The following is a 14162-nucleotide window of genomic DNA, read 5'->3' as shown; positions in this document are numbered from 1 at the left end:
GTGTTGACCTTGGGTAGGGTGCTCTTTCGAAGAGCTGGTACAGACTCTATGGGCCGAATGGCCTCCTTCTGCACTGTAAATTCTATGATAAAAGGAGGCCATTCAGTCCCTCGCATCTGCGCCGACCCTCTGAAAGAGCACCATACCCATGCCTACTCCCCTGTCCACCCCACCCTGGACCCTTAACCTAACCTGCACATCCTTGGACACTAAAGATCAATTTTAGCATGGCCAATCGACCTAACCCGCATATCCGGGGTGGTGCTGAACATTGTGTAAGCATCAGCCAATGCTCCCACTTCTGACCTTACAATGAAAGGAAGTAAGAAGTCTTACAACACCAGGTTAAAGTCCAACAGGTTTGATTCAAACACGAGCTTTCGGAGCACTGCTCCTTCCTCAGGTGAATGGCGAGGTATGTTCCAGAAACATTTATATAGACAAAGTCAGAGATGCTGGACAATGCTTGGAATGCAGTTCCATAACCCCAAGACTGCATTCCAAGCATTGTCCAGTATCTCTGACTTTGTCTATATAAATGTTTCTGGAACATACCTCGCCATTCACCTGAGGAAGGAGCCACGCTCCGAAAGCTCGTGTTTGAATCAAACCTGTTGGACTTTAACCTGGTGTTGTAAGACTTCTTACTGTGCTCACCCCAGTCCAACGCCGGCATCGCCACATAATGAAAGGAAGGTCATTGTTGAAGCAGCTGAAATGTTTGGGCCTGGGTCACTTCAGTGATGTCCGAAGGCTGCAATAATTGGCATCTAATGAACACGATCATCCTCCTTTGTGCTAGGTGTGATTCGAAACAATGGAAAGTTTCCCCCCTGATTCCCATTGACTCCAGTTTTTCTGGGGCACTTTGATGCCACACATGGTCAAATGCTGCCTTGATGTCAAGGGCTGTCACTCTCACCCCACCCCTTGAGTTCACCCTTTTTGTCAATGCTTCGACCAAGGCTGTGATGAGGTTTGGAGTTGAGTGATCCTGGCAAAACCCAAACTAAGCATTAGTGAGCATGTTATTGCTGAGTGTCACTTTATAACACTGTCAATGACACCGTCCATCATTTTGTAGGTAATTGCCTAGTTTAAACTTGTCCTCTTTTATGTGGACAGGACCTAACTGGGCAATCTTCCACGTTTTCGGGTAGATGCTAGTCCAGTAGCTTGGCTAGGAGCATAACTAGTTCGAGAACACAAACTCAGATGATGCTGGGGTCCACAGCCTTTGCAGTGTTCAGGGCCTTAAGGCGTTCTTCGATATCAGAGACAGTGAATTGAATCGTCTGAAGACTGGCATCGATAATGCTGGGAACCTCATGATGTTGCCAAGATGGATTGTTCGCTCAGCATGTGTGGCTGAAGAAGATTGCAAATACATCAATCTTGTCTTCTGCATGATGCGTTCAGTTCCTCCATCGCTGAGAATAGGGTTATTTGTGGTATCCTTCCTCCTGGTTAGCTGTTAAATTGGCCAACGCCATTTTGACTGGATGTGGCAAGACTACAAAGCGTTGAGCAGATGTCTTCATTTTGGGAACCGTTAGCTCTGTCCACAGCAGGCTGCTTCTGCTGCCTGGAGTACATATAGATCTGTGTTGTAGCTTCACCGGTTTGGAACTTCATTTTCAGGTATGCCTGTTACTACTCCTGCCACGCTCTTCTACACTCCTCATTGAACCAGGATTGGCCCCCTGATCCCTGTCTAGGTGGTAATGGTAGAGTACGGGGTATGCCGGGGCCTTAAGGTTAGAAATTGTGGTTGAGCACAATTCTGCAGTTGCTGATCCACAGCACCTCGTAGATGCCTGGTTGTGAGTAACGAGAGACTTTCTCAAACTATCTCATGGTACAAAACTAAAATCAGATGGGATTTGGGGTGGTCTGGCTAGATGAATACAGAACTGGCTTGGTTATACAAGACAGAGAGTAGCGGTGGAAACGTGCTTTTCTGAATGGAGATCTGTAGCTAGTGGTGTTCAGCAGGGATCAGTGCTGGGACCTCTGTTGTTTGTAGTGATCTGGAGGAAAATGTGTGGGTGGTCTGATTAGTAAGTTTGCAGCTGACACAAAGATTGGCGGTGGTGCTGATAGTGACGAGGGTTTTTTTTTACATCGAATTTACAGTGCAGAAGGAGGCCATTCGGCCCATCGAGTCTGCACCGGCTCTTGGAAAGAGCACTCTACCCCCTATCCAAGGTCAACACCTCCACCCTATCCCCATTACCCAGTAACCCCACCCAACACTAAGGGCAATTTTGGATACTAAGGGCAATTTATCATGGCCAATCCACCTAACCCGCACATCTTTGGACTGTGGGAGGAAACTGGAGCACCCGGAGGAAACCCACGCACACACGGGGAGGATGTCCAGACTCCGCACAGACAGTGACCCAAGCCGGAATCGAACCTGGGACCCTGGAGCTGTGAAGCAATTGTGCTATCCACAATGCTACCGTGCTGCCCCCAAAGAGGTGCGATGCATTGGCCGGTTCGCAGAGGATACAACAGGATACAGATAGATTGGAGACTTGGGCACAGAAATGGCAGATGGAGCTTAATCCGGACAAATTTGACTTTGGGTGGTGACCATGGAGTGAGCGGTCGCACATTTGGCAGCTCCCACTCATGGTGGTCTTTTTGTGGCCCTTATGCCAGATTGTTGCAGGTGCAGAAGTGAGAACAGAAGAAATTGACCCCTAGTTGATGGAGCTGCGGCCCAGAAGCAATCGGAAAAGAACAATCCAGGTGGTGGTGGCAAGTGAGGAGCAAACAATGCGCGTGGAGATGGCGGACAAACAGGGTTGGACCCCGTCAACTCAGTGGTCGATGGACCAGTTGGTGAGCTTCTTAAATGGAGAAGTTCACCCAACAGTGGAAGGAGAGTGCGGAGGACCTGTCCCGGGTGGTGGACTCGATCAAGGCGGGGTGGTTGACCGCGTGGAGACGAGGCTGGCAGCCCAGTGACAGGCAATCAGAGGTTGGCGGAGCAGACGGGGGAACAGCAGGAACAGTCCACCCCGATGGCAGCAGAGATTGGGATGCTACGTGACCAGCAGAAGAGGCTGCTGGAGAAATTGGAGGACCTGGAAAAACGTTCTCAGAGGCAGAACATTCGGATCGTGGGTCTGCCGGAAGGAATTGAAGGATCGGATCCTGGTGCGTATGTGGGGAAGGTGCTGGAGAAGCTGCTTGGGGAAGGTGTGTTTGATCGACTGCTGGAGGTGGATCGGGCCCACAGGGCACTGATGCACAAGCCCCGGGGGGGGGGGGGGGGGGGGGGGTGATCCGCCGAAGGCGATGGTGGTACGATTACATTGGTTCCTGGATAAGGAACGTATTATGAGGTGGGCCAGGCAGACGAGGCGATGCACTTGGGAAGATATCGAGATCCTGGTGTGCCAGGACCTGGGAACGGAGCTTGCAAGGAGGAGGAGGGCGAGCTTTAATAAGGTCAAGTAGGCCCTGTACAAGAAGGGCATAAGGTTTGGTCTTCTGTACACAGCTCACCAATGGGTGACCTAGGGGGAGCCGGGAGTTGTACTTTGGCTTGGCGGAGGAGGCAGCGGACTTTATGAAGGAGAATAGACTGACAGGCGAAGGAGGACCTTGAACTTTGACTGAGCAGTTCTGAACTATGTTCTGTAAATACTTTGGGTTTGCGTTGTTCGGATTTATTTTGGGGGTTTTGCTTGTTTCTTTATATTTTTTCAGTCCTGTTTTGGGTTCAGCTGATGTATAGTTCTTTGTTAAGTGAGGAGGGGTGGGTCTTTGGGTTTGGACCTTGGTAGGGATGGTTTGTTTGTTTCTACTTCTTGCCTTTGTTTTAATTGTTTTGAATGTTTGCACTGAGAGCGGGGGGCAGGGGAACTAGTGGGGGGCAAGATGCTAGGTGCCATGGGCGTGGGGTGCCAGTCTATCTGGGCAGGCTAGTTCATGGAAGCAAAGTGGGGGGTGAGCTGAAGACCGATGTGGGGGGGGAATGGGAAGGGAGGGGGATGGGGAGTGGGAGGGGGTTGGGTTGGGGGGTGTAGACTGCTGACGGGGAAGGGACTTTCAAGGTAGGGGAGGAGGAAGGTTGATGATGGTAGTTGCCCAAGGGCGGGACAGGGGAGGTGTGGGATATGGGCCGAAGATATGGGCAGCATAATCTCCCTAGTCTTAAACTTCATCCCTCTCGCAATGAAGGACAAAATTCCATTTGCCTTCTTAATCACCTGTTGCACCTGTAAACCAACTTTTTGCGACTCATGCACCAGATCTCTCTGCACAACCGCATGTTTTAATATTTTACCATTTAAATAATAATCCCTTTTACTGTTATACCTAACAAAATGGATAACCTCACATTTGTCAACATTGTATTCCATCTGCCAGACCCTAGCCCATTCACTTAACCTATCCAAATCCCTCTGCAGACTTCCAGTATCCTCTGCACTTTTCGCTTTACCAGTCATCTTAGTGTCGTCTGCAAACTTGGACACATTGCCCTTGGTCCCCAACTCCAAATCATCTATGTAAATTGTGAACAATTGTGGGCCCAACACGGATCCCTGAGGGACACCACTAGCTATTGATTGCCAACCAGAGAAACACCCATTAATCCCCACTCTTTGCTTTCTATTAATTAACTAATCCTCTATCCATGCTACTACTTTGCCCTTAATGCCATGCATCTTTATCTTATGCAGCAACCTTTTGTGTGGCACCTTGTCAAAGGCTTTCTGGAAATCCAGATATACCACATCCATTGGCTCCCCATTATCTACCGCTCTGGTAAGGTCCTCAAAAAATTCCCTTAAATTAGTTAGGCACGACCTGCCCTTTATGAACCCATGCTGCGTCTGCCCAGTGGGACAATTTCTATCCCCCGCACTTCCGGCGGCTATGCCGACGCTGGCGGGATTGGCGGCGGCGTCAACCGGCGCCGAAGGGCCCCCGCCGGCCGACGCGAGTTGGCGCATGTGCAGGACTGTCAGCGTGTTCTGGCGCATGCGCAGAACCGCTGCCGTGTTTCCTGCGTTGCGCAGTGGGTTTTTTCTCCGCGCCGGCCATGGCGGAGTCTTACAGAGGCCAGCACGGAGGGAAAGAGTGCCCCCATGGCAGAGGACTGCCCGCCATCATGGGCCAGGCCACCGTGCCCCCCCACCCCCACGGCCAGATCCCCCCGCGCCCCCCTGAGGACCTCGCTAACCGCCCTCCAAGTCAGGTCCCGCCGGGATGGACCATGTCCATTTCAAGGCGGCGGGACTGGCTGAAAAATGGGCAGCCGCTCAGCCCTTCGGGGACCGGAGAATTGCCGGAGGGGCGCTGCCAACGGCCCCCAATCGGTGCGGCACGTCCCCACCCCGCCCGAAAACTGGCACCGGAGAATTCAGCAGCCGGCTTTGGAGCGGCGGGCAGGATTCACGCCGCCACTTCTCCGACTCAGCGGGGGGTTGGAGAATCCCGCCCGATGTGTTTCGGGAATTTTACAGTGGATTGTATAAATCGGAACCCCACCAGCCGGGGAAGAGGGTATGAAGCAATTTCTGGGAGGGCTGGAGTTTCCGAGAATAGATGAAGAGTTGGTGGAGGGTTTGAGAGCCCCAATCGGGCTGGAGGAGATTGTAGATGGATTGGGGAAATGCAATCAGGTAAGGCCCCGGGACCAGACGGATACCCGGTGGAGTTTTATAAAAAGTTTTCTGGGCTGTTGGGGCCGCTCCTGGTAAAGGCTTTCAATGAGTCCAAGGAGCTGGGAGTGCTCCCCCGTTATCACAGGCATCGATTTCCCTTATTTCGAAGCGAGATAATGATCCGGAGAGCTGAGGCCCGCAGAGGCCAATCTCCTTGTTGAATGTGGATGCAAAATTGCTGGCAAAGATCTTGGCCGCACGTATAGAGGATTATGTTCCAGGGGTAATAGGGGAGGACCAGACGGGATTTGTGAAAGGGCGATGCCTGCCGTTGAACATTAGGCGGCTCCTAAATGTGAGGTCGAGGTGGTGGTGGCCATGGATGCAGAAAAGGCCTTTGATCGGGTGGAGTGGAAGTACCTGTGGGATGTCTTGGGAATGTTTGGGTTTGGGCAGGGATTTGTGGATTGGGTCCGGTTGCTATATCAGGTACCGGTGGTGAATGTAAGGACCAACCGGGTTCAATCATAATATTTTAGTCTGTACAGGGAGACAAGGCCGGGGTGTCCACTCTCCCCACTACTGTTTGCCCTGGCCATAGAGCCTTTGGCAATAGCACTGAGGGTATTTGGCAGGGGATAGTGAGAGGGAGGGTAGAACATAGGGCTTAGTCTACACCGATGATTTACTCCTTTATGTAGCAGACCCTTTGGGAGGAAGTCACAGGAATTATGGGAGTACTGGAAGAATTTGGCCGGTTCTCAGGTTACAAACAAGGCAAGGGGGCAGGAGAGGCGACTGAGGGAGATGCCGTTCAAAGTGGTGGAAAGGAGTTTTAGGTACCTGGGGATTCAGGTGGCAAGGGACTGGGGCCAGCTTCATAAACTAAATTTGGGCAGGGTTATTAAGCAAATGAAAGGGGACTTCTGCAGGTGGGACGTGCTCCCGCTGTCATTGTCGGTGAGGGTACAGACTGTGAAGATGACAGTCCTCCCGAGATTGCTGTTTGTGTTTCAGTGTCTCCCAACCTTCATCCCCAAGGCATTTTGTAGGAAGATGAACACGGCGACCTCGGGTTTTATATGGACCGGGAAAGCCCCGAGGGTGATGAAGGTTCTTCTTGAGCTGGGGCGCAGTGAGGGAGGCTTGGCCCTTCCGAACTTTAATAATAATAATCACTTATTGTCACAAGTAGGCTTCAACAAAGTCACTGTGAAAAGCCCCTAGTCTGTTCGGGGAGGCTGGTATGGGAATTGAACCCGCGCTGCTGGCATTGTTCTGCATTACATGAGTAGGGAGGAAATAGAGGGATACGGACAGAGTAAGGACAGAAGGGGGGTTTTTTTTAGCTCGCGTTTTCATGGTCGGCATAGGCTTACAGGGCCGAAGGGCCTGTTCCTGTGCTGTACTTTTCTTTATTCATTGTTCTATTTAGTACAGCGGTAGCACTACACAACACAATGGAGGGTGACTTTAGTGTGAAGCTAGGACTTCTTATGCACAAGGATTGTGTGGTAGACACTCCGACCAGTACTGTCAGGAGAATTGCATCTGTGGAAGGTAGATTGGTGAGGATGAGGTCAAGTAGGTTTTTCCCTTATTTTGATTCCACTACCACCAGCCACAGACCCAGTCTAGCAGATGGACATTGAAGTTCCCCACCCAGAGTAGATATTGTGCCCTTGCCACCCTCAGTGCTTCTTCCAATTGTTAAACGTAATGAAGTACTGATTTATCAACTGAGGTAGGGCAGTAGGTGGTAATCAGCAGAAGGTTTCCTTGTCTATGTTTGACCTGATATCAGGAGACCTCATGGTGTCAGCAGTCAATGTTGAGGACACCCAGGGCCTCTCCCTTCCAACTGTATCCCACTGTGTCACCATCTCTGGTGGATCTCTCCCAACAGGAATGTTTTTTCCCCACATGGGATTTGGCCAGTATTTATTGTCCATCCCTAGTTGTACTTGAGAAAGTGGCAGTGAGCTGCCTTCTTGAACCACTGCAGTCCCTGTGGTGTAGGAACACCCACAGTGCTGATAGGGACTTTGATGCAGGATTTTGACCCAGCAACAGTGAAGGGACGGCGATATCTTTCCAAGTCAGGATGGTTAGTGGCTTGAAGAGGAACTTCCAGATGGTGGTATTCCCATGCGTCTGCTGTCCTTGTCCTTCTAGTAGGCGATGGAAGGGTCTCTGACATTGGCTGTAAGGTCTGATTTGATGACTATGTTGGGCTTTTGCTTGACTAATCTGTTGGACAGCTCTCTCAATGTTGGCCCAGATGTTAGTTTGGAGGAATTTGCAGGGTTGAATGGGTGTGCTTTTATACCTTCTTGTGCCCAGGTACAGACGGGGTGTACCATCCCTTCATTATTCAATGATTTTGTAATGGTTTGATGCAACTGAGTGACTTGATTGACTATTTCTGAAAACACATTGTTGTGGGTCTGGAGTCACGTGAGGCCAGATCAGGCGAGGAGCCACAGATGTCCTCCCATGAAGGACATTAGTGAACCACATAGAAGAATCCGGGTGTTTAATAATCATTATTAATGAGACCAGCATTTTATTCCAGAATAATTAATTGATTTTAAATTTCCCCCAGATGTTGTAGTGGGATTTGAGCTCATGCCTCTGGAGCATTGGTCCATGCCTCAGAATTCTTAGGCCTGTAACATTACCATGATGCTACTGTCCTCCTTATTGTCCCTGTTATGAGGCAGGATCTTCTGAGACCTCATGTCACCAATGGGCCTTCACAAGCAGCTTAGTGTGCGGATGGTGACATTTCAGGTTTCCCCCACACTTAGAAATCCTCCCGTCGGCCTGGAAATTGAAGCTGGGCGGGAAACGGCCCTTAAGTGGTCAACAATCAGCCACTTAAAGGCTTCAATTGGGGCGAGGGATGGTGGGCCTCCCGAGGCCTCGCCCACCCCAGTGTGAAATTACCGCGAGGTCAGGCAGGTGGGAAACCAGCGGGAAGCCCATCCAAGGAATTTTACGCTCATCCACCGCCTACAAACCCACTGGCAGAGGAGTGTAAAATTTCAGTTCTGTAATTTCATCCCAATTAAATGGTGAGCTGGTTACAAAGACACATTGGCTGAAACACAGCAGACGTGAAGTTAATGTTATAAATCCTTTGGGTTACAGGTGAAGAAATAGATGATAGCTCGCCCTACGAGCCCAGCAAGAGGGGATATGACTATGCCAGACTGGCCTCAATAACAGCAGGTGAGTCTCCTATTTATTAAATAAAAGAGTTCTCCAGTGCCTGGTGGACACAGCCTTGAGTGGTTGATTGGGTCTGTTTAGGTAGTTTTGACGTGCAGAATGCCAGCAGCACTGAGTTGTGCCACTCACTCCGCATCACTCCATGCTCGGGCAAATATCTCGCTACCGAATTCCTTGAGGCTGGATCTTCAGCCTGGGTTTGCAAGCCGGAATTTGAGATCCGTTCCAGGGAGGGAGTAAGGGTGGCGGCAGGTGGGCTCCCGAAGCTGGAGGGCCAATGGGAGGACTAACGTATCGGCAGCCACTCCAGGCCCTGGTGGGAATTCATGACGGAGAGAGGTAGAGAGAGATACTGCCTCAATATGGAGTGCCCTGGGAAGCACAGTTCAGCCATTTTTCATATTTATTAAAGCCGCGATCCGTGGTCAACTTGCAGCCATGGGATGTCCCCCCCCCCCACCCCCCCACCCAAGGCTCCGGATTCATCTCTTTTGGAGCAGGAGGTGGCGGTAAACAGAAAAATGCATGCTTAAGATAGCGCCTTTTGTCCACTAAAAGAAAACTAAAAGCTTAGTTTATTCAACAAAATGTCAATTCCCTTTATTGTCCACTCCAAGTCCATTCTACTGCATTCACATAGGGTCAAATGGGCATGGCCAACCGCTTGTAGAATCATAGGCATGAATTAAACGCTCCCCCGACGGGTATTGAGGCGTGGGGGGGGGATTGAAATTGCATGGTCGGGATTCCCTCCGGGATCCCACCGTCTCCGAATCCCACCCTCCCCAGCCCAGGCGCGATTTTATAATGGGACGCCCGCCCATGCCTCTATTAAGGCTCTTAAATGGCCACCGAAGTGCCTTTTCCTGCCCATGTTCCAATCAACGCTGAATTGAGCATAAAATGGCAGCGGGCCTGTTGGAGTTGGTGGGGATCTGTTCCTCGTGGACTCTCCGGACCCCGCCAAGAAAGATTCAGGCCACAGAATCGTTACAGCACAGAAGGAGGCCATTCGGCCAGTTGTAGGTGTGCTGGCTCTCTCCAAGAGTCTGCATTTCCCATGTCATCATCTGACTCACAGGAGCTGAAAGCAGATACAGAAATGAACTCATGACTATGTCTTTATTTCAAATGACATTAAACCAGAAACATCAACAAAACATGTTCTTTCTTTCTATAAATACTTCTTAGCAACATGACTAACCATCAGCTAATTTGCTCTCATTCGTAATCTACTTCTAAGAGGTGTTCACCTCAGTGTCATGATTGAACTGTGGCTGCCTCAAATGGATCAGCCTTACAGATGTGAGATAGCTCTCAGGAATGAGCTTGCTGGTTTACAGGCTCTCCTGCTTACTCCAGGGCTGCTAACTGTGTTGTATAAAAGATCGGCCAGTCAGGAACCGACCGACACAGAGAGAGGACCCGGTGAGGTATAACCGGGCCTCATGTAAATCATCATTCTTATAAATAAACGTCTTAACATCGAACAGCACAGCACAGAACAGGCCCTTCGGCCCTCGATGTTGTGCCAAGCAATGATCACCCTACTCAAACCCACGTATCCACCCTACACCCGTAACCCAACAACCCCCCCATAACCTTACTTTTTGGGACACTACGGGCAATTTAGCATGGCCAATCCACCTAACCCGCACATCTTTGGACTGTGGGAGGAAACCGGAGCACCCGGAGGAAACCCACGCACACACGGGGAGGACGTGCAGACTCCGCACAGACAGTGACCCAGCCGGGAATCGAACCTGGGACCCTGGAGCTGTGAAGCATTTATGCTAACCACCATGCTACCGTGCTGCCCTGTCTTCTTTTGTTAACTCGGCGGACACCCCTCACCTTTATTAAAGCCACGTCAGGTAGAACCTCTACACTGAACCTCTGATGGTGAATTGAATTTTCTCTCAGTGTAGGAATGACATTAAGCCCCCCAACCAGGGCGGCACGGTGGCGCAGTGGTTATCACTGCCGAGGACCCGACCCTGGGTCACTGTCCGTGTGGAGTTTGCACGTTCTCTCCAAGTTTGTGTGGGTCTCACCCCCACAACCCAAAGATATGCAGGGTAGCTGGATTGGTCACGCTAAATTGCCCCTTAATTGAAAACAACTTAGAAAAACGTCCACCAACCAATCAGAGGCATTGGGCAAAATGTAGGCCTCCATCCAAGTAATATCCACCTCAAAGCTATCAGTGAGGCAAAGGTGACAATGTCCGCCTCGACCCCAGAGTGAACAGCCAGTGAATCCGAAATCCCAAATATGGCTACCAGTGGAAACGGGATTAATTCCAAACGGAATACCTCTGACATGATGCTAAAAGAGGCAGCCCAAAAGCTGGCAAGTTTGGGCAGGGTCAAAACATATGTGTATGGTCAGTGTGGTATTATCATAAATGTATGAACTGCAAGGGTTAATGGAATATCTAGAATAACCACTAGAGGTAGCCACAGTTACAAGTATATAAGACATTGATGCTAAGCCTTGTGGGGGAGAGTATGCAGGAGATAGCTGGGGACAGTCAAAGAAAAGTATAGCACAGGAACAGGCCCTTCGGCCCTCCAAGCCTGCGCCGACCACGCTGCCCATCTAAACTAAAATCTTTTCCAGTTCCGGGGTCCGTATCCCTCTATTCCCAACCTATTCATGTATTTGTCAAGATGCCCCTTAAACGTCACTATCGTCCCTGCTTCCACTACCTCCTCTGGCAGTGAGTTCCAGGCATCCACTACCCTCTGTGTAAAAAAACTTGCCTCGTACATCTCCTCTAAACCTTGCCCCTGGCACCCTAAACCTATGCCCCCTAGTAATTGACCCCTCTACCCTGGGAAAAAGTCTCTGACTATCTACTCTGTCTATGCCCCTCATAATTTTGTAGACCTCTATCAGGTAGCCCCTCAACTGTCTGCCTTCCAGTGAGAACAAACCAAGTTTATTCAATCTCTCCTCATATCTAATGCCCTCCATACCAGGTAATATCCTGATAAATCTCTTCTGCACCCTCTCCAAAGCCTCCACATCCTTCTGGTAGTGTGGCGACCAGAATTGAACACTAAACTCCAAGTGTGGCCTAACTAAGGCTCTATACAGCTGCAACATGACTTGCCAATTTTTACTCAATGCCCCAGCCAATGAAGGCAAGCATGTCGTATGCATTCTTGACTACCTTCTCCACCTTTGTTGCCCCTTTTAGTGACCTGTGGACCTATACATCAATATCTCTCTGACTGTCAATACTCTTGAGGGTTTTACCATTCACTGTATATTCCCTACCTGTATTAGACCTTCCAAAATGCATTACCTCACATTTCTCTGAATTAAACACCATCTGCCATCTCACTGCCCAAGTCTCCAAACGATCTAAATCCTGCTCTATCCTTGGACAGTCCTCATCGCTATCCGTAATTCCACCAACCTTTGTGTCGTTCGCAAACTTACTCATCAGACCAGTTACATTTTCCTCCAAATCATTTATATATACTATGAACAGCAAAGGTCCCAGCACTGATCCCTGCGGAACACCACTAGTCACAGCCCTCCAATCAGAAAAGCACCCTTCCATTGCTACTCTCTGCCATCTATGGCCTAGCCAGTTCTGTGTCCATCTTGCCAGCTCACATCTGATTCCGTGTGACTTCACCTTTTGTACCAGTCTGCCTTCAGGGACCTTGTCAAAGGCCTTACTGAAGTCCATATAGACAACATCCACTGCCTACCTGCATCAATCATCTTTGTGATCTCCTCGAAAAACTCTTTAAAGTTAGTGAGACATGACCTCCCCTTCACAAAACCGTGCTGCCTCTCGCTAATACGAGAGGGCCTGTTCCTGCCTCTTGCTTCCAAATGGGAGTAGATCCTGTCTTTAATAATTCTCTCCAGTGATTTCCCTACCACTGATGTAAGGGTCACCGGCATGTAGTTCCCTGGATTATCCTTGCTACCCTTCCTAAACAAAGGAACAACATTGGCTATTCTCCAGTCCTCTGGGACATCAACTGAAGACAGTGAGGATCCAAAGATTTCTGTCAAGGCCTCAGCAATTTTCTCTCTTGCCTCCTTCAGTACTCTGGGGTACACCCCATCAAGCCCTGGGGACTTCTCCACCGTAATATTTTTCAAGATGCCCAACACATCGTTTTTTTGGATCTCAATGTGACCCAGGCTATCTACACACCCTTCGCCAAACTCAACATCCACCAATTCCTTCCCTTTGGTGAATAGTGATGCAAAGTATTCATTTAGTACCTCGCCCATTTCCTCTGGCTCCACATATAGATTCCATCCCCTGTCCTTCAATAGGCCAACCCTTTCCCTGGCTTCCCTCTTGCTTTTTATGTATGTGTAAAAAGGTTTGGGATTTTCCTTAACCCTATTTGCCAATGACTTTTCGTGACCCCTTTTAGCCCTCCTGACTCCTTGCTTAAGTTGCTTCCTACTTTCCTTATATTCCACACAGGCTTTGTCTGTTCCCAACCTTCTAGCCCTGACAAATGCCTCCTTTTTATTTTTGACGAGGCCTACAATATCTCTCGTTATCCAAGATTCCCGAAAGTAAAGAAAGAAAAGCAGTGAGAAGTAAAGATAGTGTGAGTAAGAGCTGATCATAGTTTATATCAGTATAAAGATTAGTTGTAGATGTGTATAGTTTTTATGTTAATAATCAACTGTGTATACTTTAGGAGTGCATGTCGAATCCAAGTTAGTAGTGTTAATAAATGTAAACCTTTGTTCAAGCTCAAGCTATTTTGTGGTCTTTGTGAACACTACACTAACCATCCTGAATGTAGTAACACAAACAACACCACATGGTACCAGGGGCTTATTTCGAAAAGTAAGAAACAGTTAGATTAGAAAAGATTAGCATAAGAAGATTGAAGAAAACAAGCAAGATGCTACAAAATTCTGAAAATCTACATCGAAGAAAAATCATAAGATGGAGGGTTTCAAGAAACCTGACCACTTCAGGACAAACGGTAAACTATGTCAAAATCGGGCATTCTTTAAACATCAGTTTGAAGATTTCCTATCTGCCTCCACTAGAATGCGCTTCCAATCACAAAAAATAGCACTCCTATTAAATTTGGCAGGACCACAAGCATTAGAACTTTATAATTCATCTGAGTTCAGTGCTGATGAAGATGAAACGAAATATAACACGGTGCTACAAATACGCACAGCAAGAAGCAGGTGAATGAGACCTATGAGTGCTACATGTTCAGAGAAAGGCTGCAGTTAAGAGAGGAGTCGGTACATTCTTTCATAACAGCTTTAAAGTTAAGAGCGCAGTCC

The 14162-nt window shown here is 49.0% G+C and overlaps 1 protein-coding gene across 2 annotated transcripts in view; it reads left to right on the top strand.

The window, feature by feature from the left end:
• gfra4a (GDNF family receptor alpha 4a) overlaps positions 1-14162 on the top strand; it is a 232649-nt gene that overhangs the window by 134006 nt on the left and 84481 nt on the right. For both annotated transcript variants that reach the window (XM_038793212.1, XM_038793213.1), the window contains exon 3: positions 8781-8861. In XM_038793212.1, coding sequence (XP_038649140.1) covers positions 8781-8861 — 81 coding nt within the window. The remainder of the gene's footprint in view (positions 1-8780; positions 8862-14162) is intronic.

Source organism: Scyliorhinus canicula, chromosome 3 (assembly GCF_902713615.1).
Source record: "Scyliorhinus canicula chromosome 3, sScyCan1.1, whole genome shotgun sequence".
Classification (NCBI taxonomy): Eukaryota; Metazoa; Chordata; class Chondrichthyes; order Carcharhiniformes; family Scyliorhinidae; genus Scyliorhinus; species Scyliorhinus canicula.
This window is presented reverse-complemented; position numbering and strand designations above follow the sequence as displayed.